This window comes from Rosa rugosa, chromosome 6, assembly GCF_958449725.1.
Source record: "Rosa rugosa chromosome 6, drRosRugo1.1, whole genome shotgun sequence".
NCBI lineage: Eukaryota > Viridiplantae > Streptophyta > Magnoliopsida > Rosales > Rosaceae > Rosa > Rosa rugosa.
Genome location: NC_084825.1, coordinates 38,311,671 through 38,337,407, shown reverse-complemented (window position 1 = coordinate 38,337,407; position 25,737 = coordinate 38,311,671). Strand labels below are relative to the sequence as shown.

The window sequence follows — 25,737 nt, the reverse complement described above, 5'->3', positions numbered from 1 at the left end:
TCGGCTTAGTAACAGTACCGGCTCAAGCCGAGCCCGACATTGTGAAAAGACGATTTTGCCACTGCTCCTGTCTCTTGAGAGCGAAGAGAGTGAGTGGTGTTGTTCGTTAGCATCTACAACTCCGATTCCACCTTCCCTGCTACGCCGTTCCTTTTGTCCTCCATGTTCTCAGCTGTGTTCCTCTGATTAGCCGCTGGCTGAGAATTGCACAATCGCTGTTTTACCCGCATCTGAGGACTCTTGGCAACATCAGCTCCTCCAGTGCAACCGATTTACGGGTAATTCCTTTTATGCTAGGATTTATTCTTCGCCAAATTTCTGTTCTTCGTCCTTAGTTTTTATTATGAATTTGGATGATGGGTTTTGTTGGATTTTGGTTGTTCTTATGGGTTTTCTTGTTCCCCCGACAAAGAGGAGGCGAGAGTAAAAAGAGAGAGAGAGAGAAGAGAACAGGAAATAAGAGAAAGAAGAAGAAGAAGAAGAAGAAGAAGAAGAAGAAGGAGACGAAAAGCTCTCTGGGTTTTCTTTGATCGGTTGGTATTTGTGGGAATCTGATGTGGTTTTTGTCTCAATTTTTCTGATTGAACTTCTTTCTGGGATTTCTTATGTGTAGTTAATTCAGGTTCCTGTATTTGTCTTCAGCTGACCAAGCCTGTTACTTAGCCTCCATTGGTATGGGGAGTTTGCGGAGCTGCTGCCTCTGGTATGCTCCTTGCTTCTTCCTGATGGCCCCGTGTTTGCATGTTTATAATTATGTTGTAGTTTAGTTTGACAATTGCAAACAAATAAAGCATAACTGGATGATAAGTGAATTGGTTAGTGTAGGCAAGATTATTCTGATAATCATGTTGTAGTTTAGTTCTATTAGTGCTCTTTAATTTGGTGGCTTACCTTTTGACAATGTTGTATGTAAGACATCTATTTTATTTGATGAAGTCAGAAGAACCTTTTGTTTATTGTTGTTTAGGGTAAATAGATTGATGAAGCCTTTTTTGAGTGTTAGCTGCTCCACTTCATGTTAAATGCATTTTCCTTCTTCATGTTCATATTCGTTAATTAATGAGTCATGGCAAACTTTATCAAACAGAATAGGCCTCCATGTGTTTGTTTTTTTTTCATGATGATGCTGTTGAGGCTCCCAGTGTTTGTTAATCCGATAGAAGGGACTGAAAAGTTCATGATATATGCTGTTTTGAAGCTGTTATTTACTTTCTGTTTTCAGATCTTATAATATTTTGAGTGTATTGGAGTTTACTCTTACTGTACATTTTCAAAAGCAAGAGGGGGAGGTTGCAATCATATTCTGGTTTTCTACTTAAAGGTTGTACTGGTTCGTAGAACAATGTTATGGATGGTTTAAGTCCATCTGGGAACAGCACTAGGTTGCAATGTATGAGAGTAATAATGGTGAGTTTTCTGTGACTTTTGAGATAACAAGCATGATGCAGGACCGCACAAGGTGGGTTACTGCCCCATAATTGTGCTAAGCCTTAGATGGTAGCAACTTTAGTAATGGAAAGAGGTGTTTAGCGAGGACAAAAAGATAGTGTTATGGTTTTGGGTAGTTCTGGAGAAATTATAGTGGTTTGAAATAATAGGGAGGTGAAGAGAGACTTTGGAAAGAGATCTCAAGGCACTACGACTTTAGGAAAATGGTGAAATCTATTTGTCAAAGTTTTTAGGTCATGTCATTCAACCATAAAGTGAGTTGTTCATAAGAATTTCATTAAAGTTACAAGTAATAACCAAGATAAACTGTGGGATTCAAAAACAGTCAAATGGTCATTACTTGCATATGGGTTTTATCTGTTTGGGATGTTTGGAGGTTTAATTTTGAGATAAGGCTTCATGATCTACATAGTCTCCGCAAGCCATGCAAGACTGAGTGCTTGACAGCCTAAAGATCACTGGGAGAGTTAGCAATGAATTTCTTAACTTCTCTGTTGCAATGGAGTTAGCAGATTTTCATTAAAGCTGAACCCTAACTGATTATATTTTTTTTGGAAATACTTTCCCTGCCAACCAAACAAAATCAAGGAGTGATATTATTCCTGGGGGATGTTGGGGCCAAGGTTTCTATTACATTTACATACATGCATTCTGAATTTAGAAACCCAGATGAACTGTAGGCATAATATATAGTACTATGTATTCTAAATTTCTGATCTCATGAAGGATCAAAATAGTTTTAAAGAATTAAATGTTCATATACTCCAGTATTAGATATTAGCATATAGAAAATATGAACTTGGGCAGCTTTCTCTTATTGCTGGATTCTATGTCCTAGCAACCAGCTATTTTGGTCTTTTCTCTTGAAAAAGTTATTGGTTAGTTAGATTTCTCCCAAATAGGTTTGTTTCACCGTCACTTTCATACATCTTTGTTGGTTAGTGTGATGATTTTTGCATTGCAAGTTGAAATTTTAGCACAAAATTCAAATAAATGCAGTCTGTTTCTACTGTTCTCCCTTTTTTATTTCTCTGTGAGTTAAGAACTATCTATTTTAATCATGTTTGTGATCCAACCCTTCATCATTATAATAATGACAAATTTCAGTTTACTACCCTGTGGTTTGCACTCAACATCATGTCAGCCCCTCCCTTTGCAATTTGATCAGCAACACTCCTGTGCTTTCAATTTCGATCAGCAGTGTCCAAATTTTACTGTGCCGTCTAATTTGAACATTTACTTTGACGGAGGGGCCCACTTAAAGAGGTAAATTTGTCATTTCACACAATTTTCCTTAAAAAAAATAATAATAATCGGGTGAGGAGAAATCTGAGCGAAGGTAAATCTGAGTGAGGAGAAATCTCCTTAAGGTGAATCTAGGTGAGTAGAAAATCCCCTCAAGGCGAATCTAGGTGAGGAGAAATACCCTCAAGGCGATTTTAGGTGAGAAGTAATTCTCTAAAAGTCTAAATGCAAATCTGTGTGAGGAGAGATTTGGTACTGTGTAGTCTGTGACTATGTCTGTAACTCTGTAGTTGAATAATAGAAAGAAGATAAAGTTATAAAGGTTCAATTATTCAAGGGAGGGGAGGAAAGCACAAGATCTGAATTATTTTCATAGACATAGAAGTACAATACTATACGGCGACCAAAGCTTCACTCATTCCCTAATCATCCCTTGAAATAATGAATTAATGATATATGAATGTGATTATCGTCCCTATACATAACAAAAAGGACGTATTAGCATATATCAACGGAATCACATGTAATACAAAGAAGCTCTGATGAGAACCTTGACAATATATCTGACGTGACTCAAATCAACAAAGTAAAAGGAAATTGAACACCACATTCTTGCTGAATAATTTACTCACATAGGCCACCCTAATGATTAGCAAACCATCAATAAGTCCTGGCTCTCTCAAGCACATGCACAACAATTTCTAGCAAACGGTCATTACCTAACATCACACACTCTTGTTTCAATCTACTGTGCCGTCTAATTTGAACGCTTACTTTGACGGAGGGGCCCACTTAAAGGGGTAAATTTGTCATTTCACACAATTTTCCTATAAAAAAAAAATTAATCGAGTGAGGAGAAATCTGAGTGCAGGCAAATCTGAGTGAGGAGAAATCCCCTCAAGGTGAATCTAGGTGAGTAGAAAATCCCCTCAAGGCGAATCTAGGTGAGGAAAAAAAATCATCTCAAGGTGAATCTAGGTGAGGAGAAATACTCTCAAGGCGATTTTGGGTGAGAAGTAATTCTCTAAAAGTCTAAATGCAAATCTGTGTGAGGATAGATTTGGTACTGTACAAAGAAGCTGTGATGGGAACCTTGACAATATATCTGACGTGACTCAAATCAACAAAGTAAAAGGAAATTGAACACCACATTCTTGCTGAATAATTTACTCATATAGGCCACCCTAATGATTAGCAAACCATCAATAAGTCCTGGCTCTCTCAAGCACATGCACAACAATTTCTAGCAAACGGTCATCACCTAACATCACACACTCTTGTTTCAATCTACATTCTACATCATAGACGATACGAAACTCTAGCCGCAAACTCTAGTGCGCCTCCGCAAGCTACCCTCTTCTTCACTCAGCCTTGTAGCTCGTCCGACTGCGCCGCCATGCCGAGCGAGCCTCTGGTTTGCAGGTATGTGCTGTGTGGTCGGACGGGACTAGTTTTTTCTTCTAGAATGTCTCTGGAGGAGTGATCGAGCCCTGAATCCGGATTGGTGATCAAATCGTTTCGATTTGGTTACCGGGCTGGTGAGGGGATCTGAAGCTTTTGGCGATGGCAGGAAGCTTGAGGGATGCAATCTGGTGTGATCTTGATTTGGATGAGGATAGGTTCAACTGCAGGGGATGGCTGTGTGGACTGGTTATGGCGACGGGATGCGTCTGGTTCGGCTGGGTCGAGGTGTGCTGGTCGAGCGGTCTTTCGGTGTGCTATGGAGACAATGACTTCGGTGGATATCAGGGGCGGCTTCGACGGCGTTTTGGCTCGTGGTGCTGGTGCTTGGCTCGTCGTTAGGGTTCTGGGCTGATCATGGTGGCTGGGTTTGGTGTTTGGGCTTTGTCCTTGGGCTAAGTCATGTGGTCATGTGGGCTGGACCTTCTTTTCTTGTCTCGCTTTTTCTAGTGAACCAAGGGGCTTTTGCCTATATCTTTCTCTGGTTGCCTAGCATTTGTTTTAGAGTCTGGTGCTATGTAAGTTAGCTTCTCTAGTCGTACACCAATTGATATAGCAAGAACTTGGATAGTTTGGGTTTTGAGCATTTAGCTAGGCACTTTAATAAGTGTGCGCATCTGTTTACAATGAGGGTCACCTGTCATATGTTTGGCGGCTTGTGCCATTCGAATTCTGTTGGTATGAGACAACCTATGATGTACGTGCCTTCTGGCCATGTATAAGTAATGAAATTATCTATTTCTAAAAAAAAATCTACATTCTACATCATCAACATCCCTAATATATTGGAAAACCATATTGTAGCCAAGCCCTAAGAATACAGTAATTAAGGTATAGTCAGCTCCGACCAATTTCCTCAGCCATAGGGGTTGATAGCCATTCATAGCATATCTACATACATGTATAGCTTAAACCAATAACTTCCAAACTAAAGATTTGTCGAGAGAATGAAATCACTTGCAGCGAGACCGAATTTCATAGTCAATCCAACTTCAAGCACTAGAATACTAATGTTGAAATCTCTAATTAGACTTGAGCCTCAACTAAACAGGTTATTGAATAACTAGCTAAATACATTATTAGCAACATTTCGATTCCCAAATTGCAAATGTTCAACTCCTCCTTATTCTCAGCTCCCAAACTACAAAGGCCTCAATTTAATGCAATTTCACAAATTGCTTAACTGACATACATTTCGATTTCATAATAACCAAGCATCAATATTCTGTTACTGGGTGATTCTTATAAGTTTAGTTCTCCAAGATAAGCTTTCGTTAGATTATTTAGCTAGTGTATCTGTCACACAAACTTTTGCGTATATGATTAAGCTTGAGTAATGATAAGCGAATCATTTTTCTCATTTTATTGGTAATTGATAGTTAATCATGGTATTTCAATCTTTTCACTTCTATTATAGGTAACTTTCATGTATATCACGCAAGTCTACTCTCATGCGGATCAAACTGTCGACTACTTGCAGAAAATGGTAGGGTTTATACAAATTTGCTTGGCCTTTGAGTATATAAGATTAGCATTGATTTGAAAACACCATGCAATCCAAACCACCTTGGGCCCTTAGCTCAGAAAGTGGAAACCCGTGTTTTCGGGTCTCTTAACAACATGACGAAACTGGTTTCTCATATGCAATAAGACAATGTGTATAGGATGGAAGGTAATTGTTTTTGTTGTGCGTTATTGCATTATTCATCGAGTCTGTTCTTCAAGGTAAGATGTGAAGTATAGCTTATGCTTATCCCTGTACTATTTGCTGCGAAAGACCCTTGAGGCACATAAATGGCTTCATGGTCCTTCAATGCCACCAAAGAAGGAAAAGTGACCCATTCTCGTGGAGATGTCAAGCTTTGTGGTGATGCGAGAGCATAGTTTCTGTTTGCACCAGTGAGATATTCAGGTGGGCCAAAGAAAACAGTGGTTGCAGCACTGAAAACTGAGAAGTAGGCAAGTGGAACGCCATACTCTTTGGCAATTTCGACCACCCAATGAGCAGCGAAATCGGCAATTATCCAATCCGGCATTTGATCTGCAATGAAATGCTTGATGGGTGTTTGAAGAAGATCGTATGCGATCTGTAAGTTTTCAGTTTTTTCTAAGGGCACGTCGATACTGACCTCGGGCCCTCAGCTCCTTCCGGCAAGAAGTCAGGATCCAAATGAGGAAATGGAATGGGGACCAAGTGTATGAAAGGTTGTAAATCAAGTGAGATTTTGGGGAGCCTGTGAATGTTTCTTAGGGTTGATATGAAGGAGACATGTACTTTTGCTTTGGCCAAGGCTATGGAGAGTTGAAAGAAGGGCATCAAATGGCCAAAGGCAGACTGCATACCATGGAAGCATCAACCAACTCGAAGCTTGTTTCCCATTTTTGACATGTCTGGATGGAATTAGTTTTCTCATGCAATAAGATAATGTGTATAGGATGGAAGGTAACTGTTTTTGCTGTGCGTTATATTGCATTATTTATCGAATCTGTTCTTCAAGGTAAGATGTGAAGGATTGAATATCAAAGGCGACAAAGAATGTTGCATGTCCCTACAACTTATATGCAGGCGATCGAGATTATTTGTGAGAATGACATTTGATTTTGGTTAAATTTACGTACGAGAACAAAGAATCGAACTCTACCAAGAAGAATTAACTCTACCAAAATTCCATTAACTGCAATAGTGAGAAAAATTGTATTTGATTCAAGGGAGGGGAGGAAGGCACAAGATCTGAATTATTTTCATAGACATAGAAATACAATACTATACGGCAACCAAAACTTCACTCATTCCCTAATCATCACTTGAAATAATGAGAAGAAAGTCATTGCTAAGAGTCAGCGACAGAATATAGTTACTTTCATTTTAAAATGATCAAGGATGACAGAGCCCATTCTATCCAATATGATGCAAATTTATTTAGCCGCCCCGGCCTCTTCCTATATCGATGGAAATTTGTTTTTATTATTCAAACCACACTCAACTACAAAGTTCTTAAAAAATAACAAAAAGTACTGCAACTTCTTACCCCGCAGCATCGCGCGGGTTCTTTTTCTAGTGTTACCAAGATAACTCGCTTTCTTAAATACACGTATGTACCTTAGATGGTTGACTTAATTTTCTCGAATTAATCACTAAATCAAATTAGATATGTGTGGTTGTGGCTCTAGTCACTATTAGAAATCAGGCCTATGGCCACAACCACTTTTTTTGTGTCTATTGAGTCTATTAAAGACATATAGATGTTGACAGGACCCGCCCCAAATTTCACCCTGAAATCCGAAGTGGACCTGCGGGGCCCACCTTAGAAGAAATTTTGCTAAAAATTAGGCAGAACTTCCCCTAAAGTGGACAACCCAAAACCTGTAGAAAGAGAATTTACACTTCTAAATCACCCATCCTTATTCTCCTGGAGCCACCCTGCTCCCCCAAACAACATCAACCAAATTCACAACACACAAATCTCGACTTAATAACCTTAATTCCGCAGGTAATCAGAGCAATTCTAATAGAAAGGTAAATGAGGAAAACCTAATTCAAGGCAATCGCGGAAGCCATACTGTTGACTATGCCTCGACTCCATGTACGTCCGACCTCAACTAATTTCTCCTGCACACTGGGCATTTGAAACCGAAGGGCCCAGGGGAAAGTACATAAAAACGTTAGCGTGAGTGGACAAAAATAAACAATTTAAAACCAAATGTATTTTATACTTTCCCACATTTATTTCTTTAAAAATCCCGATGCATGCAAGGATTAACGAAAGTAAAACAAGAGGAGTTCCACTCATAAAAACCGACTAGCCCCGCTAGTCACATACGATTTAAAAGAAAAAGTTGGAACTCTGATACTCAAGGAAAATAAGACCAGCCCCGCTGGTTAAACGAAAATCGAGCTAGCCCCGCTAGCTTAAGTAGTAAAGTGAGTAGGGGAAGGCAATAGCCATACCAGTGAGCCTCCCAGGCTCGGGTGATAGCCTCCCAGGCTAAAATACTCCCATAACTCCCGTAATATACCTTTACGCCACTAAGTGTAGCGATAGGATACTGGGCTACAGAATTACTGTCACAGAGACAGTAACCTGCGCCACAAAGGCGGAAGGGCTACGGTGATCCCATCACCGCGCCACAAAGGCGGAAAATCAATGCTAGCATGATAAAATCACCCCTCAGTATGGCACAGGGAAACATAACCGAAAATCCAGTAAATCCATAAGTACATAAAGCTTCCCCATCTCTCGTAAAAGAATTTCCAATGACGTGACCCCGCACGCCATAAAATCTTCAAATAATCAAATTTCTCAAACCGACATTATTGCTAAGGCATTCCCAATGCCAAAACCAAGGATCAAATAAATAAACAAGAAAATAATTCCATCGAAATCCCATTTCGAAAACCTTTCCAAAAATCACAAATCCATGAATAGGAATATAACTAAAAAGTAAAATTCCGGAAATCACCTCGAAAATAAATAATTCAACAAATAAAATTATAAATCATAAGCAACTTCGAAAACGAATCATTATCGAAAGTAATTATATGAGATAAAACAAAATCCATCTCCGAAATCAAATCACATGCTCGAAATGTAAAATGATAAATAATTAGAGCATAATCAAAGAATAAGTGCATGCATCATTTACTTAAAAACAAAAGTCCACTCACAGTACTATTCCGACTATCACTTATACGAGTTCCTTCATCGAGCCAGGGCTCGGTACGACATCCTGTACACGATTATATTCCGTGAATAATTATTCAACAATTTAATATAATTCCTAAACTCAATTCCTCATAAATTACATCTCCCATTCTCCTCGGATTCAGCCCAAATTATACCACTAATACCAATTCGTTAATTTAAAGGTTCCAAAGCAGAACCGAGAGATATCCGACGGTCAGATTCTCGTAATTCGATAATCGAAATCCTAAACTTCAAAAATTCATAATTAATTCCAAGCTTCTCCAAAATTCACCAAACTTCACATACAAGCTCTATGATAATTATAGAATTTAACTAGCCAAAAATTTAAATTAAAAAGCTACCCTAGCCACCGCTACCGCCGCCCACAGTGGCGGCGCCGCCGCCACCGCCACCATCTCCGATGGCCACCAAAATTTGGCAGTAGCACCTTCTCAACACACCCATTAATTCTTTCAACTGTGACCAAGTTAGAAAATGAGCGGAAGTACCTCAACAATTAAAGAGAAGTTTGAACCCGAATTGTGAATAGTAACTCGGAATTTCAAACCTTCGATTCGACCTCCACACTGCAAATCGTGGCTCAAGGCTAGGGGCAACATGATCCTTGGGAAAAACCACTCCTTTGACGCCGGTTTGGTGGCCGGAGATCGCCGGAATCGCCGGAAATCGACGAAACTTCCGGATTGCTACAGTGAACTTCACAGCTCAAATCCGAGCTCATTGGGCCGAGCCACCGCAAAACACCACCACAGGCACCTAGAGGGAGCGGAGACGAGTCCAAAGATACTTGCTTTTCGTCGTCAGGTGGCCGGAGGAGGAAGAAGGCCGGAGTTGCAGGCGAGAGGGAGAAAGAGCGACAGTTCGGGGAGAAGAGAGAAAACGCGGGGAAAGGGAGAGAGAAAAGAAATTACCCAGCAACAGTAAATTTTCAAATTTATACTTTCTACCAATGAACAGTAACTTTACTATTTCGCTTGTAACTTTCGCATACGAACTCTGATTTTTACGCACCACATATGCACGCGCTCGGTTTAACGTCCTCTACGACTTCCATGAAGAACATTTTCCCAAATTTTGACCCGAACAAAAAGTCAACTTTTAGGGCCACTAAAGTTGCTGAAAAAGAGTAAAAGTAAAATAAATTACCGTTTACTGTCCAAATGACTAGTAAACCGGTGAATTTGGGTTCGGGACGTTACAGATGTAACTATTGGCCTAAAGGCACAAAAAACATATTACGCTAGATTTACATGAAATTATGGAATCGGTACTAATTAGCCACCACAAAATCTGTCGGTGCAGGTACATTACTAAAACTAAATTCACGCGCTATGACTTCTGCACTCTGACAAATGAATGGTAACTTATGTTTTAATTGTAGAGATATTTGGCAACAAACCCTTATTTGATTGATTAACAACAAGTAGAAAACTGAAACAAGACATGATTCACATGAACACAAAAGGATAAAGCTAGACAATTAACCAGGAAATGACTCAGACAACAGTGTCCAAGTTGCAAACAGAAGAGATACTACCTAACTCAATGGCGATCCATATGCCATGATTCTGGGATGATCGATAGATCACCTCTTAATTTGCAACATTATTTTTAAGATAATCAACAAATGCACCGATGTAGTGGTCTTGGTGCAGCTTATGATCTCCAAAAACTGCAGCAGCTTTCCTCGCATTGCTTCTCAAGTGCTCTCCTTCCTCTTCCACCATTGCTAGCCTCAGTGCTTTTGCTATTTCATCTCTACTAAGCGACCCATCTTCGTTGCGCTTCACCTCGACAGCCAGACCCTTCTCTACCAAAAGCCTTGCTTCCAAAGGCTGACCATACATGAAGGGTAACACAACAAGGCAATGCCCAAATTGCAGAGTCTCAATCACAGAACCCCATCCAGAGTGAAACAAAGAGCCCCCAATTGATGGGTGCCCCAAAATTTCCATTTGGGGCACCCATCCAAAGCAAACAAGCCCTTTCTCTGATGATCTGTCAACAAAACCTGAAGGCAGAAAATCATCTACTTCATCAGTGTTAGCTGAAATGGGTTTTCTGAGTCCCCAAATAAATGGCAATTCTGATAGCTCCAGCCCATGAGCTATCTCATGAACTTGTTCTTTGCTCAGCTTACACTCACTCCCAAACCCCACAAACACAATTGACCTGGGTTTTTGCTTATCAAGCCAATCAAACATAGCCCCATCGGAGTTTATTTCCCCTTTTTCCCTTTTCCCAGGTTGATCCGGAGGGAGCACACCAGTGGGAATCACTGGCTTTCCAGTAATTTTCTTGTACACTTCCAAGTAGTCTCCTTCAATCTCATTGCAAGTACGAATCGCCAAAACTTGACTTGTTGATATGATCTTGGCAATCCTTGACGTAAAACTTATCCCTATACTATTTGCTGCGAATGCCCATTGAAGGACATTAGTGGCTTCATGCTCCTTGAATGCCACCAAAGAAGGAAAAGTGATCCATTCTCGTGGAGATGTCAAGCTTTGTGGTGATGGGAGAGCATAGTTTCTGTTTGCACTAGTGAGATATTCAGGTGGGCCAAAAAAAACACTGGCTGCAGCACTGGAAATTATGAAGTAGGCAAGTAGAATACCATACTCTTTGGCAATTTCAACCGCCCAATGGGCAGCAAAATCGGCAATTATCCAATCTGGCATCTGATCTGCAATGAAATGCTTGATGGGAGTTTGAAGAAGATCATATGCGATGTGTAAGTTTTCAGATTTTTCGGAGGGCACCTCGATACCGGCCTCAGCTCCTTCCGGCAAGAAGTCAGGATCCAAACGAGGAAATGGAATGGGGACCAAGTGTATGAAAGGTTGTAAATCAGGTGAGATTTTGGGGAGCCTTTGAATATTTCTTGGGGTGGATATGTAGGAGACATGAACTTTGGCTTTGGCCAAGGCTATGGAGAGTTGAAAGAAGGGCATCAAATGGCCAAAGCCTGACCATGGAAGCATCACAACTTGAAGCTCTTTTCCCATTTTTGATATGTCTAGATGGAATTAGTTTTCTCATGCAATAAGATAATGTGTATATATAGGATGGAACGTAACTACTTTAGCTGTGCGTTATTGCATTATTGATTGAAACTGTTCTTTAAGGAAAGATGTGATGGATTGAATATCAAAGGGGAAAAATAATATTGCATGTCCCTACAACTTATATGCAGGCAAGATTATTTGTGAAAATGACATTTGATTTTGGTTAAATTTACGTATGAGAACAAAGAATCAAACTCTACCAAGAAGAATTAACTCTACCAAAATTCCATTAACTGCAATAGTGAGAAAAAATTGTATTTGATTCAAGGGAGGGGAGGAAAGCACAAGATCTGAATTATTTTCATAGACATAGAAGTACAATATTATACGGTGACCAAAGCTTCACTCATTCCCTAATCATCCCTTGAAATAATGAATTAATGATACATAGTGCCGAAAATAGGTTTGTTTCACCGTCACTTTCATACATCTTTGTTGGTTAGTGTGATGATTTTTGCATTGCAAGTTGAAATTTTATTACAAAATTCAAATAAAGGTAGTCTTTTTCTACTGTTCTCCCTTTTTTTATTGCTCTGTGAGTTAAGAACTATCTATTTTAATCATGTTTGTGATCCAACCCTTCATCATTATAAGAGAAAAATTCAGCTACCGTCCCCAAACTATGCTGTCAAGGCCAATTTGATACCCGAACTCTCCAAAGTATCAATGTGATACCCAAACACATATTTTGACACCAATGTGATACTTCCGTCCAAAATTTCTGACGGCGCCGTTTCTTTGCTGACGTAGCAAGCATGTGAAGACCAAAAACAAAGAAAAAGACCAATTTGCCCTTTTCTTTTGTTAATTGTTTTTTTTTTCTTCCTTTTCTTTTTCCTTCTTCTTCATCTTCTTATTCTTCTTCTTCTCAGATGATCTGGGACTTTCCCAGAAAACTTGGAATCATCATCATCAAGAGAGTCGATGATGCTTAAGCCTCCCCAGCTCCTCTTATGCCCATGAAGAGGTGGTCCTCCCTCCACAAGCTCGTCGTCTTCTGCCCCAGCCTCATCCAATCTGGAGTCCTCCAATCGGCCGTGGCTGTTGTGCTGCCGGCGTCGTCGAAGGCGGTGAGGTTTCCGCAGAGGCCGGGGTTCGGGACGGTCGTTAAGAAAATTCATGTCAGAGCCAATCACTTCCTGGTGCAGGTTGCAGACAGAGACCTCCACCATTACGATGCAAGTTTTTCCCTTTCTTTTTCTTTTTAATTGCAAAAATATTTTATTCATGTAAATTTATGCTTTTACTGCACCTGCGGAAAATTTTGTTCAGACCGACGAGGATTCCTTTGACAAATTGATTGATGATGATGACATTGATTTTTCTGGGTATTCACATAGTTCTGTAGCAAAGGTTGAGCTTGATGTGGTTTAAAATATTTTGAAATTGAGTATATCGGATGTAGACACCAGTGGCAAGAACAGGGTTGAATCTTTGATTCATGGGGAAGATATTCCTACATGAAACCCAGGAAGCATGAATCTTTGACTCAAATTTCAAGGCTTTAATGAGCAAATAATTGTTAGTATAAAAATTGTTGTCATTCCAAACCACAAAACTACCCATGTGAAGACCAAGAGAAATTATTTAACTACATGTTCAGAATTGTTTAATGCATGTATGGTGTTGTTGCTTTCTAAGCATGAATTCGAAAAGAAGAGTTGAAGAATTGTTTAAAGCATAAACAATTGTTAAATGCAATTGTGGTAGACATGCTTTTTAAGTATGCATTGTTTAATTGCATTATTGTGGTCTTGCTGTCAAAAGACCAAGTCTGAAGAATATTGTAGTTGGTGTGTGGTGGTCTTCTTCTTCACGTTCACACTACTAGAATTTTGGCCTTAGACATCACGAAAATTACATCGGTGAGGAATTCACGCGATGTAAAAAAATGTCATTAACATTGATTCCTCAAATACCGATTTCTATGCATATTACTGACATCGATTTTTACTGTTGACCGATGTCTAAAAACTTTGGTACACGCGGGGAACAAAATTTTCCCACTTTACTTCACTCACTCTCTCGCCCTTCCCCGAAGCCCTATCCCTCTCCTCCCACTTTCCTTTCTGTTCAGCACCCAACCTCCTCTCCTCCTCCATCTCCGAACCGAACCGTCCTCTTCTTCCTTCTCCGCCTCCGACCAGAACCCGACCCTTCTCCGGCTTTTCCCCCAAACCCTATCGCTCTCTCTCCCCCGTCCTAATCGAACGAAAACCTCAAAGCCCCAGAAAACGAATTCCCAGAGATCACTTTGTGGCTCATCTCCGAGGTGCAACCTGGCGTTGACTCATCAGAGGAAGGCGAAGAATATGGTGGCCACGGTGAGCCCACCCCGGTGGTCGGAGATCGGTGACGGAGGAGAGAGTCCTCTAGATCCACTTTCTGTCTCCTCCCTCTCTCTTTCGTATGTGCTTTTCTCTCTTCCTAGGTTTATAAAGGGGGCCATTCGGCACCAAATTCTTATTCATTCTCTGAATCGCTTCTTCTTCTTGGCGACAGAATATTCTAAAGTAGGCCCAGCCACACAGTCCAGCCGACGCGGGTAGCCCGGGCCCAATGCAAGAGGTGGCGGTGGGGAATTACCGAGCGTTCATCGCCGCTTCGGACGCGTTGCTGGTGATTCGAGACGAAGTGTCCTCCATTGACAAGCATCTTGAATCTCTGGTAATGATTCTCACTATCTTTCTGGTTTGTTTAGGTTTTTTGATTGGATTTTTGAGTTTTTTGATGGATTTTGGTGTGGATTTGAGTTTTGTAGATATGGGAGATCCCAAAGTTGATGAGTGGATGCACTGAGTTTGTTGAATCGGCGGAAGAGATTTTAAGAGGAAGATGAACCAGACGTTGCTAGCGAATCACAGTACATTGCTCGACTTACTTGAAATTCCGCAGCTTATGGATACGTATGTGCTTCAAATGAAATTTACGAATTTTGTTTCACTACTCTAGATAGTAGAAATCCTTGCTAGGCATTATCAATTTGCATGATTTGGATTTACTTTGCCCAACTGAAAAGTTGTTGATGCATTCATAATCTTAGTGAACTTGGATAGAGTTCCTGTTATGGCTTAGAATCTCCTTTGCTCATTCTAGTGAGTTGGTTTTTGGTTTCCCTGACTTCAAAATTCATAATCACTAGTGGTGAATTGTTTAGAGCCGAACTGAAGGGTTTCGATTGTGATAGGAGCGTGGTTATTAAGTTCAAATGTTGTATTTTTTTAACGGCAACTGATTAATGTATAGGACCAGCCTCATTCATTCCCCTGTTTATGCAGATGTGTGAGGAATGGAAATTATGATGAATGTCACGCCCCGAATTTTAAATACAATTAAAATCCGAAACATGAATTATACAACTTAATAGAATAAACGTCCTGAATTTTTTTCTCACAACAACCACACTTCACACCTCTTAATAATACATCTCACAATTTACAAAGCTGTAAACTGAAACAAAAACTCTAACCCGCACGATCTCCGCCTTGATCTTCCTGACCTGTAGGATTTCCCGCTACACCATTTGAATTTAATAGTGCACCGGGAATTGGCAACAACACAAAACCCGGTAAGCTTTAAAGAAATCTTTAAAGCTCGTATGAGTAAACAAGAAAGAACTGTTGATTTTAAATTACAATTCTTATAACTCGACAACACAACCAACAATCTCAACATCCACGACGCAAACGTCAAACCAATTCAATATCACCACTTTGGTCCTATCTCACAACACTATCACCACTTTGGTCCCATCCCATAACACGTTAGAGCTCTAACTGCCTCGTTACCTCTGACACCTTGGCCTAGGGTCAAGCAACGGCAAAAATACTTCGGTTAACACTATAACCGTCGCGCTTTGGACATCCCCGTCCTCAGCACCATATACTTCGGTTAATAATAAACCGTCGCACCTTGGACATCCCCGTCCTCAGTACACAACTTCGGTTAATAATAAACCGTCGCACCTTGGACATCCCCGTCCTCAGTACACAACTTCGGTTAATAATAAACCGTCGCACCTTGGACATCCCCGTCCTCAGTACACAAACACTCCGGTTATCCTTAACCGTCGAACTTCGGACACCTCGTCCTCAGAATCCTACTTTCTCCAACTCTATACATCCTCCAATGTAAATCTTGAATATTAACAAGAACTCATCAATCATGTTCATCACATAAAAATATGGTAAGTCACATGTCAATTCATAATAATTTAATCATCCCAATTCCACACTCTTCAATGTCACACCATTCACATATAATCACGTAAATATATATATACGTAATTATCCGCTCAGGGATAATCACTAATACCAACTATAGTTCACATGCAATAAAACTGAGAAATTCATTTGTATAGTAAAAATCATTTTACTTACCCATGGACCGTAGTTGATCAAGTCCATATGATTTTAAAACAAATATTTATTCCATAAATATTTTCACGCAATTACGACAAAATAAGGTAATTAAATTTATTCGGTTCGTAATATGAACCACGTGAGGTTTACTCACCTCTAATCCAGCTGCGTCTTCTAAAAAGCCAAATACATCAATCCGAATCGTCCACCAAATCAATCCGTCGATAACCTAATCCAATAATGATCTTAACTTAGCCAACAACTCATAAATGTAATTAAACGACGATCCAACGGTCAGATCTGAATATAATGATGATCCAACGGTCGGATCTGAATTTAATGATGATCCAACGGTCGGATCCTCACGGATCGCCCTTAGGATCATCCTCCAAAATTATCACGAAGATCCAACGGTCAGATCTTCCTGAATCGCCCTTACTAACATCTCCACAAAATTATATGAAAATCCGACGGTCGGATTCTCACGAATCGCCTTCCGAATAACTATTTCTCAATTATACGAAGATCCAACGGTCGGATCTTCGCCCGTGACCTCACAAAGTCATCGGGACAGTCATACGATCAACATACTAAAATTTGAAGTAAAACCGATGGTCTGATCTTCACAGATCGTAAACCGAAGATAAAACGTAAAAAAACCGTAAATAGTAACGTAAAAACGTAAATCCACTATTTATCAACTTTTTCTAACATGACCATGTTATATATCAAAACGCTCGTAAGGATGCGTAGATCATCACCTAGATAATAAAAACTCAAAATATGGTCGAATACGCCGCCACAAGCGGCGGTCAGTGGGCGGTCAACGGCGGTCAACGCGGCTGTCAACCACCTCCGATGCAAAAGTCGTCAACTACAAACTTGTTCAAAATGACGAGTTGATCCACTTTCATAACTAGCATGAAGTCTGAAAACGAAAGGAAGTGGTCGGAAATTACCTAGAACAGTCGAGGTGGCCGGAAAATTTCCAGAATCCGGCGAAATTTGCAGAATCCGGCAAGGCTTGATTTCGACGTCAAAACTTCAATTTCAGGCTTCGATTCCTTCTAGAGAGTTGTTAAGAAACTCAAGACGAACGCATTGGTTCAAGAATCACAGAAAAATATGGTCTGTAGCTCGAGATATACCGATCGAAAGCTTCGGTGGTCGGAAAATTTGCAGAATTTTGCAGAATCCGGCGAGGGCTCCGATCGACGTAAAAACTTCAATTTCAGGCCTCGATGCCTTCTAGAGAGTTGTTAACAACATCAAGGGGAACCCACTGGAAAAAGAATCAATCAAAACGATGCACTACAGCTCGAGATATACCGATCGAAGCTTCGGTTTTTCGATTTGATCGGGTCTGGCTTCCAGCCGCCACCACGAGTAGCGCCGCCGTGCAAGGCCACTTCTGGGAGCTTCAGGACGTTGAGGCGAGCTCGTGGGTGAAGTTTGGTGAGGATTGTTGGCCGGTAGCTTGAGATATCAAGCTTGGAACCAAAACGAGCTCAAACCGGGCGGAGCTTCCCGCCGCCGCTGGTGGCCGTGTCGTGGTTCAAGGCTGCCACCTGCAGCTGCGCAAGGTCGAGGCGAAGCTATAGGAAGTGTTCTGGTCTTGATTGGTGGCCGGTGGAGTGAGAGAGAGTTTGGAGAAGTTTTGCTCTGTTTTGGGTGGTTTCGGACGTGAGAGAGAGAGAATTCGTTTCTTAGCTTAATTGATTCGTTCTTCCACTCATGCATAATCATGTTAAAGCACCGGCCTTCAAATTATGCAATTGTCCACTAACCTTAAATCACGGAACCGGTGTTTGCCACCAAATTGTTTGATTAAAAAAAACTAGGTTATTACAATGAAGCTCTTGACTTAGAGACGTTTGTTTGCAAGCTTTCAACCATGCACCCCAAGTGAGTCTTGCCGCGCCCATATTCTTCTACCAACTTATAGTAATTTGAACTGTCAACTTTGTGAAAGGCCATGAATTGAGCTTTCTTTGTTCTTTTGGTCTTTTTGTTTTTCCCCTTTATTCTATAAGGTTGCCCGTTATACAAGCTCTGGCTGCAAAAGTCAGGCAGACCACCCAATCTCTTCTTTCTCTGCTTCTTCAGAAACTTCGCTCAAACATTCAGGTATTGTGTAATTATAATGCACAACCAGCTATGTAATGTGGTTTGTCTATTACATGGATTGTAGAATTTACTATAACATTCACTGTCGAACATTTTGGATCAATCCATGGTGAGTTTCTTTTGTTATATTTTTGCATTTGGGAATGTAAAGCAATTAAAGGAAATACATACTAGGATATAGTTGGTTTTTTAATGGTCCATGATTTGCAAAAATATCGTCACTCAGTCAACTTCTTCCTTAAATTACATATTGTATATTGAACCAAAGCCTGCAATTGCATGATTAACTTATGTTTATGCTGCAAAAGATATCCCAATTATTTTATTTTATTTTTTTCATCCAGGAATATAATTTTCTTGAAATTAGATAATGCTACTCTTGCTTGCATCATTCAAAATTAAGAGGAATACTAGAAGCTCTGCTAATTTATTCTAACCTTTTTACTTTTTTTGTTGTCGACAGTATTGTGCTATGGGGCTTGGTTGGGTTGGGCTAGATTTCCGGGGACTGCTACCATCACTTTTTGAAGAGTAAAGATCTTCAACCCCTTTTTCTTGATGACTATTTATCTTAAATGAGTAACATACATATTCTGAATATTGAACTTGGTTGCTTTTCAGGGCAGTTCTCAACTTGTTCGCAAAAAATATGAGTACAGCAGTTGAAAACATTCACCTGAAAAGTGATGAATTTGAATTGCATTAGTCTGCGAATTTCAGTTTGCATCAACCAACATGTTGCCTTTATAACTTTTTCGAGTTTTTGGTAATGAGTTTTGACTTGACGTTTTGCTTTATTCTAGTTGGTCTTGGATTCACATCGTTGGGTCCCACTACCAGCAGTTGGTTTTCCAGCAAATAGTGTTAATGATGAAAGTCTGGATGATGTAACTCCGCCATCTTATCTTATGGAACATCCACCTCTTGCTGTTTTTGTTAATGGTAAAAAGTGACTTATACTCTTTTCTTTTTATGGTCTTTAGCATCGATTTCTCAGAGGGCACGCTGGAGTTTAGCATATGATGGGATAATTGTTGGTTGTTGTTTATGATAATTTGATTAATAGGGGAAGATTTGAAAGTGCAGTTTCTATATGTGAAATTTTGGTCAAGTTTCCTTAAGGAAAGTGCTTGTGATACTATAGATATTTGTTTCTAACCCATGCTCCAGATTTGGTTCCTTTTTTCTTTCTGGTTCTTAAATAGAGGTATGATTCATTGGATTGGAGAAGCTACAAGAGCTTAACTTGTCTTCCAACCTGTTGGAGTCAGTGTCTGACACCATTGGACTGCTGCAAAATAAGGTTGTAGGTGTCTTTGGCAACAAGCTTGCTGCTCTTCTTGACTCTTATTTGGCAACAAGATCCTCTGTATTTGTCTTCATATGGTTTATTTAGGAGACTTCAATCTTGTTCTTTTCTTTTGCTATTGTATATGGAGAAGTTTAGGCCATATGTCCCATTTTCCCTACTCTTTGTACTGTTTTTTATCAATAATATTAATGAGAATTTTCTTTTGCTTACCACTAGTATTCTCATTGTGATACTTATCTAGTGAAGAAACTGATTTAGTAATCACTTCTAAACTATAAATTGAAGCAAAAAGAATGAAGACACAACAATTTGAAATAACAAACTGATGTTATAAATGACTCAGGACATCAGTTCTATCTATAGAACATATGTCTAATATTGACATATAAATTAGTTTCTTATGTAAAACGATGTCTTAGTAGGAAACAAAATCAGTTTTTTATAAATCAAACGATGTCTAGAGTCATTTTATACATCGGGAGCTTATAAGAAACTGATGTCTACAGTCATTTTTAACATCGGCTAAAAACCGATGTCTGGGATTTCCGATGTCTGGGATTTCCGATCTTTAACATCACCCACTAAGACATCGGTACATTTTTTTTTAACATCGGTTTCTGGCCGATGTTAAAGGCAAAAATTCTAGTAGTGTCATGTGCAGCCCAGGATAAGTTAAAAACACGATTGGTAATTAAAGCAGAGGAAAGAACAAAAACCCAGAAACTGAAACTTGAATCGGAGCTCAGAAATGGACAGACAACACGTCAAAATATGTGTTTGGGTATCACATTGATACTTTTGAGAGTTCGGGTATCAAATTGGTCTTGGCAGCATAGTTTGGGGACGGTAGCTGAATTTTTCTCTCATTATAATAAGGAAAAATTTCAGTTTACTACCCTCTGGTTTGCACTCAACATCATGTCAGTCCCTCCCTTTTCAATTTGATCAGCAACACCCCTGTGCTTTCAATTTCGATCAGCCGTGTCCAAATTTTACTGTGCCGTCTAATTTGAACGATTACTTTGACGGAGGGGCCCACTTAAAGGGGTAAATTTGTCATTTCACACAATTTTCCTAAAAAAAAAAAAACTAATTGAAAACCCCATTCCTCCATCTCCACCCACCTCCTCTCCCTCAACCCTCAGATCAACACCTTGGCCTCGCCTCAAGTCTTGCTTCCCCGTATCAACAAACTCAGGAACAGTCAAAGCACTCACAACACTAGTGAAAATAAACTCATTCTCTCCCTCACTCTCCTCACCTCTACGCATCAACCCGACAAGCTCCAATGCATCTCCAGCCAGGCGTTGCATTGCATACCCAGAAATCATAATAGCCCATGAAACTGAATTCCTCTGAGGCATTCTATCAAACACCTTACGTGCATCCCCCACAAGACCCATTTTGCAGTACATATCAAGTAAAGAACTCCCAACAAACACATCGAAAAAGCTCGCTGATTTGATTGCAAGAGCATGAATCTTCTGTCCCCCAAAAACGTCAGATGCTTCATGGGAAGCAGTAGTGAAGACTAGCAAAAGCAATGCCAATTCATTTGGCAATTACCCAATTTGCCAAATCATAGAGCTTCTTCTTGCCGTCGTCGAGCAGAACACAGGACTCAGTGACCAAATTCTTGTTCTTGGTTTTAGATCTCTGAACCAGTATAGAGTACCGTAGCCGGACCTAACCTCAATTTGGATCGGTCATGGCTCCTCCGGCCATATACGCAGCGATCTTCGTCTCCGTCGCAGCCCTACGGAAAAGGCGAAGTGGCGAGATTGAACGACAAGGACAGGTCTGAGTCGGAGGTCCGAGCTGCAGTTCGGGCTCGTGACGATGCTCGATGTACAGGTAGAGGAGCAGGTAGGTCGGGCTCGGCAGCAGTGCGGCCTGATGAAGAGACTGTGAGCTCGAGATGTTCGTCGTGAAGCAATCAGGAATGGTGGCCATTATAGATGATGAGGAGGAGGATGAAGAGATTGCGATGAAGGAGAAAAGGAAGAAGAGGACAAGAGTGGAGAATGAGGGCGACTGATGCGATGGGGCGGAGAGGGTGAAATGGGTCGGGCCAGAATTCATGGCAGCGGCGATCGGGCAGACCAGATTGAAGAGGGAGAGGGACTTGGCGGCGAAGAGGGTTTGGAGGTCGGAGAGAGTGGAATTGGAGATGGGTTGGGATTGGGATTCGGTATTGGTCCTTCGATTAGATTTTTTTTTTTTTTTGGGAAAATTGTGTGAAATGACAAATTTAGCCCTTTAAGTGGGCCCCTCCGTCAAAGTAAACGTTCAAATTGGACGGCACAGTAAAATTTAGACACGGCTGATCGAGATTTAAAGAACAGGGGTGTTGCTGATCAAATTAAAAGCGAAGGGACTGACATGATGTTGAGTGCAAACCACATGGTAGTAAGCTGAAATTTTTCCTTATAATAAACATGATTATATAATCCTATGTTCTGTGAGTTGAGAACTATCTATTATAATCTATAGTCTGCCAAGCTACTATAGGTGTAAGTTGATTGCAGGCAATTAGTACAGTAAAATATATTGTTGTTGTGGAATTTGTAGATTAAGGGCAGTTTGATGAAAGGGGGTCTATGCAGTTATAAATTTTGAAAATTCATATACAATTTTGTTCATATTTATATCTAGGGACTGTCTTTATGTTCTTTTTCTAAATGAAATACTCTGTTAGCACTTCTGTATGCATACCACTAAACTTAATGTCACTATATACAGCTTTTAAAGAGCATTATGACCAAGTAATTGGAAGTGAAATAAGTGAAGCACATACTCTGCATTTTTATGTTAAAGGGCAATTGATTTGACGTAGCTGTTTATTCTCACTGAATTCTGGAGTAGGTTCCAAGTTATCAGAAGAAGAGGCAGAGAACAGAAAGGTATATTAATAATTACAATGGAGCAAATCTAAACTCTGAACCAATTGTCTACTATTACTTTTTTACCACTCTTGGATTTTGTTGCAGCAAGCAGATACACTCGGTACTACTTACTTTGATGCACTGTCCCAAAACAATAAGGCAACTTTTACTAATTCAATTCAATTGAGTCTTAATTTATGAAAATTTCCATGCATCAAACTTCCCAAAATGGTTTTTACTAGAACAAATTCTTAAGCCTGGAGTTTACTCCAAATTTGGAAAATGTTAAAGGAGTAGTCATGATTAAGTACTGTAAATACATAAATCAATGACAACAAATGAATGTGAATTTGGTGCATTTCTAATTGGCAATAACTATAGTCTACCACCCCTTGATTGCATCGGATTACCTTACACAACTAAATAAACTTACTTCAGTTCAACTATAAATATCAAATTCTTTCCAAGACATTAATTGGAATACATATTTTTAGATAAGAAAATTATAGTGTACTGAATTTTAATTGATCTGATTTGAGTTAGCATCTTATGTCTACAAACGAACAGCAATTCCTATTCTGATATGGTTTTTTAAATTCTGTTCATTTCTTCGGCATCTTTTCGTTTCGGTAGCAGCAATTCTTTAGCTTTCATGGGGAAGTTAACAAAGTTTATTTTTGTTACCGTTTTCAGTTTGTTATTGTGGAGCTCTGATGTTGTTAAGTGAATACTATGTAAATGAAGCGGCTGTTGAACATTTGAATTTGAATTCATTGTCATTTATTTATGTGGTTATCTATGGCATCATATTCGTTGCATGGTCTGTTTGATTTTGCATTCAATCTTATGAATTTTTTTTTATGTCCAATTTATTCTGATTCATTCTTCTTCCAGATTTACAGGTGGGGAGTAACATCCTTCCAATTCTGAAAGTCCTCCATGTACATACTGAAACGAAAAGATTTTGCCTTTTTTCTCTTTGGAGAAGAGCATGACAGGGGAGAGCTTGGAGATGTATAATGGGTATTTTTCAGCCTTTCGCCTCCTTTCTTATGAAAACAGTCACAATAGCCTTTTGCTTATTTTATGTTTAAATTACTCATCCTCTACTTTTCTTTTTCTTCTTTTTTAATCCAGTGCTCATTGTTTCTTCCGAACCAAGGTTTTAAATATCTGCAATATTTCCGATATCTCCTTTTTTAGACGAACCGATATATCTAGGGGGGTAAATATCTTATCTTTTACCGTTTCTGCGAAATTTCTCCGACATCGTCAAATATCCCCGATATATTAGATATTTGCGATATATCCCCGATAACAGGTAATATATCCCCGATATATTAGAGTTTCAGATATGTGCGTTATTGCATTATTCATCGAGTCTATTCTTCAAGGTAAGATGTGACGTATAGCTTATGCTTATCCCTGTACTATTTGCTGCGAAAGACCCTTGAGGCACATAAATGGCTTCATGCTCCTTCAATGCCACCAAAGAAGGAAAAGTGACCCATTCTCGTGGAGATGTCAAGCTTTGTGGTGATGCGAGAGCATAGTTTCTGTTTGCACCAGTGAGATATTCAGGTGGGCCAAAGAAAACAGGTGGTTGCAGCACTGAAAACTGAGAAGTAGGCAAGTGGAACGCCATACTCTTTGGCAATTTCGACCACCCAATGAGTAGCGAAATCGGCAATTATCCAATCCGGCATTTGATCTGCAATGAAATGCTTGATGGGTGTTTGAAGAAGATCGTATGCGATCTGTAAGTTTTAGGTTTTTTCGAAGGGCACGTCGATACTGGCCTCGGGCCCTCGGCTCCTTCCGGCAAGAAGTCAGGATCCAAATGAGGAAATGGAATGGGGACCAAGTGTATGAAAGGTTGTAAATCAAGTGAGATTTTGGGAAGCCTGTGAATGTTTCTTGGGGTTGATATGAAGGAGACATGTACTTTTGCTTTGGCCAAGGCTATGGAGAGTTGAAAGAAGGGCATCAAATGGCCAAAGGCAGATCGCAGACCATGGAAGCATCAACCAACTCGAAGCTTGTTTCCCATTTTTGACATGTCTGGATGGAATTAGTTTTCTCATGCAATAAGATAATGTGTATAGGATGGAAGGTAACTGTTTTTGCTGTGCGTTATTGCATTATTTATCGAATCTGTTCTTCAAGGTAAGATGTGATGGATTGAATATCAAAGGCGACAAAGAATGTTGCATGTCCCTACAACTTATATGCAGGCGATCGAGATTATTTGTGAGAATGACATTTGATTTTGGTTAAATTTACGTACGAGAACAAAGAATCAAACTCTACCGAGAAGAATTAACTGTACCAAAATTCCATTAACTGCAATAGTGAGAAAATTTGTATTTGATTCAAGGGAGGGGAGGAAGGCACAAGATCTGAATTATTTTCATAGACATAGAAATACAATACTATACGGCAACCAAAACTTCACTCATTCCCTAATCATCACTTGAAATAATGAGAATAAAGTCATTACTAAGAGTCAGCGACAGAATATAGTTATTTTCATTTTAAAATGTGGACAGAGCCCATTCTATCCAATATGATGCCAATTTATTTAGCCGCCCTGGCCTCTTCCTATATCGATGGTCAGAAGACAGAACTTTTTTTTTTGAGAGAAAAAAGGATTGTCAGAAGGCAGAACATAACAAGTCCTATAATAGGATTAACTGTTTTTGGTGCAAGACAGAAGACATAACGTACAAGTCCTATAAATTAGTTTAACTGTTATGGTGTCATGTGACTTGTATTAGCATTAGCGTTGCAATCTATAATCCTATATTAGAGTCGTCTTGAATCTTTTTTTGTTCTTGAAATTTTGAATGAATATTTGCTAAAAGAAAAAGGTTTTCATCATCAAGCTTTTTTGATTCGACATTCCAAACCACCGACAATAACTACTATTAAAAACAGGAAAAAAAAAACAAAAAATAGAGTATCACTGTTCTCTTTTGGGTTTTTTTTTTTTTTTTTTCTTTATATGAAATTGTTCATTTTTGTGCTTGAACAATATGCAGCTGTAGTATTTCGACTTATAGAGAACAGTCGTTGCAGCCTAAAGCTTATTTTGTAACAATACTTGATTACAGAGACTACCGA

The 25,737-nt window shown here is 39.6% G+C and overlaps 1 protein-coding gene and 3 long non-coding RNA genes across 4 annotated transcripts; 1 reads left to right on the top strand and 3 right to left on the bottom strand.

Moving 5' to 3' along the window:
* The first annotated feature begins 60 nt into the window (after nt 1-60).
* Nucleotides 61-956, top strand: LOC133715729 (uncharacterized). Its single transcript, XR_009849192.1, has 3 exons — nt 61-278; nt 413-533; nt 643-956. It is a non-coding gene; the product is annotated as an uncharacterized LOC133715729 (long non-coding RNA).
* Nucleotides 957-6,935: 5,979 nt separating this feature from the next.
* Nucleotides 6,936-9,750, bottom strand: LOC133718855 (uncharacterized). The gene is made up of 3 exons (XR_009850625.1): nt 9,350-9,750; nt 8,822-8,883; nt 6,936-7,772 (listed from the first exon to the last, which is right to left on the bottom strand). It is a non-coding gene; the product is annotated as an uncharacterized LOC133718855 (long non-coding RNA).
* Nucleotides 9,751-10,293: 543 nt separating this feature from the next.
* LOC133717439 (putative UDP-rhamnose:rhamnosyltransferase 1) lies at nt 10,294-11,902 on the bottom strand. Its single transcript, XM_062144159.1, has one exon. It carries the CDS (start codon nt 11,867-11,869, stop codon nt 10,454-10,456), a length of 1,416 nt encoding a protein of 471 aa, XP_062000143.1. The 5' UTR covers nt 11,870-11,902; the 3' UTR covers nt 10,294-10,453.
* A 3,329-nt stretch (nt 11,903-15,231) lies between these two features.
* On the bottom strand, nt 15,232-17,966 carry LOC133718768 (uncharacterized). The gene is made up of 3 exons (XR_009850564.1): nt 17,250-17,966; nt 16,445-16,519; nt 15,232-15,443 (listed from the first exon to the last, which is right to left on the bottom strand). It is a non-coding gene; the product is annotated as an uncharacterized LOC133718768 (long non-coding RNA).
* Nucleotides 17,967-25,737: the final 7,771 nt, after the last annotated feature.

What these genes read in the sequence shown, in the direction of transcription:
- LOC133717439 (XM_062144159.1), bottom strand. Translation starts at nt 11,869, where the DNA reads ATGGGAAAAGAGCTTCAAGTTGTGATGCTTCCATGGTCAGGCTTTGGC.